Source organism: Alligator sinensis, unplaced genomic scaffold, assembly GCF_000455745.1.
Source record: "Alligator sinensis unplaced genomic scaffold, ASM45574v1 scaffold761_1, whole genome shotgun sequence".
NCBI classification, from domain to species: domain Eukaryota; kingdom Metazoa; phylum Chordata; order Crocodylia; family Alligatoridae; genus Alligator; species Alligator sinensis.
Window position 1 is genome coordinate 1,560,274 of NW_005842195.1, and position 5,278 is coordinate 1,565,551.

Here is a 5,278-nt window from a genome sequence, read left to right on the forward strand (position 1 = left end):
AGACTGGCAGCCTGCAGAGCAGAGAGCATCCTCGCTGACCCGGGCACCGGTCCCCACTGGGCAGCTTCCGCAGAGGCTGCTATTTGCTGGTCCTGCATGAGAGGAGCTGAGCGAGAAGCACATGATCACGCATGTTCCCAGCTCTGCCAGCTGCAAGGCAGCAAGCCAAGCTTTGCTATCTCTGCTGTCCCTGTGCGGCGCCAGGCATGACGATTCATTTATGTGTGCGCCTGGGTACCAGGAGAAATGATAGAGCAATGAACTTCCCACCTGCTCAACTGCATTTGCTGCCTGACATAGCAAATGAATGTCCGTGTGTTTGCTATCACATGTGTGACAGGCCACCTGTTTCTTCCCAGATCGGTTTTCAAGGACTCCCAGGGCACCCTGGATCTCGAAGGGAAATTCTCCCCTCTGTACAAACAAGACAGTGGCAAGCTCTCTAATGAGGATATGCTGAAGCTATTAGCAGAGTATAAGAAGTAAGTTCAAGGAACCGGCATGGAGGCTGAATAGGCAAATGTACATGTGAGATGTTTCTCTCTAAAGCCCCTGGAGGGTGCCCAAATACCAGGCAGTTCACTTTCCAATCTCTTTTCTTTCTTTCCAACACAGGCCAGAGAAGACAAAACTGCAAGTTATCCCAGGCCAGTTAAATATCACAGTTGAATGTGCCCCCCTGGACTCCTCAAGTAAGAAACTTGGACCTGAGAATAACCAGTAACGGTGCTACCCTTGCGCGCTAACATATTAATGGCGTGCTTTGCTGTATTACTACCCAACAGGAGTATCTGAGCTTGACCGTAAGAAATAGGGAGCAAGCAGCTTAGCCCAGCTGACCTTTCTAAATCTTTCTAGCGGGTGCAGCAGAAAGCTTGAGCTCAATGCAAAGAGCGATTGTAAGGACCTTGCACATGAGGTCTTTGTGCTTGTGAGAATCTAAAGATGAACATCTTGTCATTCAATCTGCTGTTGGCAATTCAACTACCATTTTACTTTATTCTCCCAATATATTCTGTGGGGATCTGTCTAGCAGCACTCTTACCTGCACCAGTGTGGGGAGTCATTGCACGTACATGGGGAGGAGTACAACCTGGTGCTCTACAGTTTTGTTTTCCAGCTTTAGGAAATCTGTATCTCTGGATATTGTGATTATATAAATATAATTTCTCCCATGCAAATAATAATAATACTATTCAGAGAATTATCCTCGTCATCACCCCCTCTTATGTAGGATCCCCCCCCGTAGATCTCGGAGTGCTTTACGAGGGAGGTCAGGGGCATTAGTCCTGTCTTGCTGGTGGCTAGGAGAGGAGAAGGGAGTGGGCCACATCATCTCCTCTGCCTTGCACACGCAGCCCTCTGGCCTCCATGACTGTACAGACAGACTTCCAGCACTGAGCTGCTGCCCGTGGTGTTTCCCGTTCTGTCTGACACCTGCTTATCGGAGCTCGTTGTTCCCCTCCAGATTGTGTCACTTCATCTTATATCCCCATCAAGCCTTTTGGGAAGGGCTGTGAGAGCATCGCTGTTGAGGTGGAAGAGTTTGTCCCAGAAGTGGCCAAATACTGCTACCCCTTCACGATCTATAAGAACCACCTTTATGTGTACCCCCTGCACCTAAAGTATGACAACCAGAAGACGTTTGCAAAGGTGAGTCGCACAGACCTTTGCAACACAGCCTCTCCTCCGCTGATACGGTGCTCTCACCTCTCTCACTGACTGTGCCGCTCTTTCCACCCCCCAGGCGAGGAATATCGCCATCTGCATCGAGTTCAGGGATTCAGATGAAGCTGATGCCAGAGCCCTCAAGGTGGGTTTGTAATCCAGCGACTGGGAATGGGGTGGCGTTCCTGCCTGACAGTCTCTCAGCAGGAGAGAGCGGGGTCTAGGGCACATTGCCTCTCCCCCTGTGTTTCATGCACGGGGCTGGCAGCTTGAGGGTCCATCTCCCTATCCTTCCAGTGCATTTATGGCAAGCCAGGAGGACAGCTCTTGACAGCCAGTGCCTGTGCCATCGTGTTGCATCATAACCAAAGTCCGGAGTTCTACGATGAGGTAAAAACCAAATTGCAAAACAGTTGTCAGGGATTTAAGGCAGCTGAGCGGGCCCTCAGCACACCTCTCCTCCCCTAGTTGGATGTGAATGGGGGTGTTAACTAGCAGCAGTCCTTGCACGCAGTGAAACCAGGGACTGTTTTTTAATGTTCAGCTTGTGTTCTGCTGTGGGACGTGCGTAGTAGATAGCTTTATCCCTGACAGGCTGTTATCACAGGGTATAAATAACACGCAGGCAGGATGAACATGCTGCACAGTATGGAGCTAAGATGTGTACAAATAGGCTTGTGCCGTCGCTCCGGTTCTGGGTGATAGCAAGGTTTGGTAAATAAAATGGCTGAAAATGGGAACTCGGCCATTAAACCGTCTGCCCTGGTCTCGCTGTAGATAAAAATTGAGCTCCCGATTCACCTCCATCAGAAGCACCATTTGCTTTTCACCTTCTATCACGTCAGCTGTGAAATTAACACCAAGGCCACCACGAAGAAGCAGGACACCGTGGAAACTCCAGGTACGCGGAAGGCCTCAAGTCCAGCCACTGGCCCCGAGGGCATGGCGATGGGTGAATGTTCAAGCTGTGAATTAATAGCAAGTGAGCTCCAGGGAAGCAGGCACAGCTCTGTTTTAATGGTCTTGCCGGATAAGGACACAGCCCACTTGGTGTGGCCTAGAACCCAGTTGTTGAGCATGCAAACCTTTTTGCAGACCCTTCTCCTTGCTCATGAGGCGCCCCTCTACTCATATGAGTGAAGTCCCACATGGGCCAGGGCAGGATTGGGGCCTCAGGGTCAGATCCCCGCCATGCAGAACCCCTCCAAGTGCTGGTGTGCACACAAGTCCTGTTGAAGTAGGCAGAGGGAGCTCTTATTGGAGGATATTCATCCTTGTCCCCCATGCTCACCAAGGCTTATGCATCCCCTGCAAGCCCCTGTGGTCCTGATTGATTTTCATGCAGTCTTCCGTGGCACTGGTGTGGCTGCCTGCAGAAATGCTCAGCTCGGGGGTTCCTCAAAACCCCAGTGTCCAGGCCTCTGGGGGGCTTCGGGGGAGCGGGGGCACAGCGAGCTTTCACCCACGTGTCTCTCGCCGCTTCCGAGCCTAACCGAGTTCTGATTTGTGCACAGTGTGTAAAAAGTAGCAGAAAAAATAGTCCATACTATAGGGTTCTTCTTCCTTCCCCCCTCCCTTATTTCATAGAGTTATAAACTAGTAATTAATTAGACTTTTAACTTCCCTAGTCAAGGACTATCTCCTCTAGAAATGAACTCTGAATAAAGGAGACCCTCCTCATGGTTATCATGTAATTGCATGGAGTCATATAAAGAGGTTGATAGATATAAATATTCTCTGCTAAGGTACAGATATTTAGAAAGGAATAATAGTATTATTTTGGGGGTGCTAGATGCACTCTGCTGAAACACTTGCAATCTTAGGGCCATTTCAGGTACTCTTACAAAGGTGACAGCTTTTATATTTACTCACATACCACACACACCTTCCCCGCAAAAACAGGAATCCAGAATCTTAATTGTGTACCTTAATTATTGAATTTGAGTTTTATTCACTGAAATAGAAGCAGGGAGAGTCAAGCAGACACAGCAGGTGGGTCCAGACGAGAGCAGTTGTGTGGTATGTGGTGCTGCAAACACGTCTGGTGTTTTCTGCACTGCGAAGGTGTACACTGCTTTGGGGTTATCTTTCCCTGAATATCCAGGGGTCAAAAAAATCTACAGAAAAAATGAACAAATCTGGAGCAGCACATACTCAGCTAGCATGCAATCCTGAAAAGTGGAACCAGTGTCCCAGAGCCACACTGCCATTGCCAGCCAGGCTCCCCCCAGCAGGATCACTGTGGCTGCAGCCCCATCAAGCCCTCAGGACCCCAGGTAAGGCTGCTGGGGCCAGCAAAGCACTGGCCATAACCTGCCCTACTGCCCCTGGGGGTAACTTGTTGCATGACAAGGCATGCGTGGCATGGGTGTTCCCTGGGTACAAGTAGCTGTGGTGCAAGGTGCTCTGCTGCTACTTGTCCCTAGGAAAACAAATGTATACAAATGTCTAGATGTGCCCAGAGGGTACAAAGCAGTTCTTGTAGGATTCAGCTCAAATTTAAGAAGCCTAATTTAAACTGCGTAAGTCTAAACTAGGAGCAGGATGTGCAAACATTTGCCTTTTGCTTGGAGTGGTACAGGCCTTTGAAGGTAAGTGATTGGGGAAGGGGGGAGAGGAGTTGAGAGGATCAAAGCAGGGCCAATAGCTGCATCGAAGTGGCTTCTTAGTTTGGGGGCATGGTTTGGGGGTGCTAAAAATAGCCTGGTCTAGAGGTCAAGAATAGCACAGTGCTGTAACTATGGATAGTGTTTGAACTTTCCCAGCCCTGGGGCTGTGCTGTGCATTTATGCAAGTGCTCATTCAACTGGGTTAACCCTTTATTGATCTAAAGTTCCTTCACTTCTGACACGAATAAACTCTAGATCAGGCATGCCATTTTTAGAATAGCCTAAGTCCCATGAACACTTGCCTGCCAAAGTATTTAGACCAATTTAACTTAGTTAGGTCCATCTAAATCTAACACTTGTATGTACCTTGTTTCTCATGGCTTAACAACAAAGCTAATCCTAACCCTTTATTGATACAATTTTGGGGGAGAGGGATTGCATTATTTCTTATTTTGATTGCCATAAAGTTCTTACTGACAGGAAAGTTTCATCTGAGCTAAGAGTTCCTTTACTGTATCATTATTGAAACTAATTGAAAAGTTAGACCTTGTTTCCATTGGTGTAATCAAGAATACCTTTTAACCTGCAATATTTAAAGTATTGAATTTTACATGCTTACTTTATAGGCGAGACAAGAACTGAGAGCTCGGTTTGTGCTTTACTAGTGAAGAGATGCAACCCAAGTAACTACAATTACTTCAATTATTAAGTAGTATTATTTTGATTTACATAATAATAAATAACAGTGAGAGAAGGAAAATTTTCTCATATTCATTTTTTTTTAACCACCTGCTTTATTCAAATATAAAGCTTTTTGAACCTCAAAGCCAGGAAATTCATGAAAAGAGGTTTTATTACAAGCATTTTTAAAATTATAATATAAAATAAGAGGTGGTTAAGAACTATTTGAACTATCACCATATTATTTCTTTGTGTTTGTCAAGTTATAAATGCATCTAGGGATGATAACTTTATTTGTAAAAGTAGTGCATAAGATTATG

At 46.7% G+C, this 5,278-nt stretch overlaps 1 protein-coding gene across 1 annotated transcript; it reads left to right on the forward strand.

Moving 5' to 3' along the window:
- The first annotated feature begins 356 nt into the window (after window positions 1-356).
- LOC102375374 (dedicator of cytokinesis protein 11-like) lies at window positions 357-4,986 on the forward strand. Its single transcript, XM_006026503.3, has 7 exons — window positions 357-482; window positions 616-692; window positions 1,469-1,653; window positions 1,748-1,813; window positions 1,966-2,058; window positions 2,446-2,569; window positions 4,904-4,986. Exons 1-7 carry the CDS (start codon window positions 454-456, stop codon window positions 4,984-4,986), a joined length of 657 nt encoding a protein of 218 aa, XP_006026565.1. The 5' UTR covers window positions 357-453.
- Window positions 4,987-5,278: the final 292 nt, after the last annotated feature.

What these genes read in the sequence shown, in the direction of transcription:
- LOC102375374 (XM_006026503.3), top strand. Translation starts at nt 454, where the DNA reads ATGCTGAAGCTATTAGCAGAGTATAAGAA. An exon ending in TGCCCCCCTGGACTCCTCAA is followed by an intron (nt 693 to 1,468) that starts GTAAGAAACTTG and finishes GTTCCCCTCCAG; the next exon opens with ATTGTGTCACTTCATCTTAT. An exon ending in CTGATGCCAGAGCCCTCAAG is followed by an intron (nt 1,814 to 1,965) that starts GTGGGTTTGTAA and finishes CTATCCTTCCAG; the next exon opens with TGCATTTATGGCAAGCCAGG.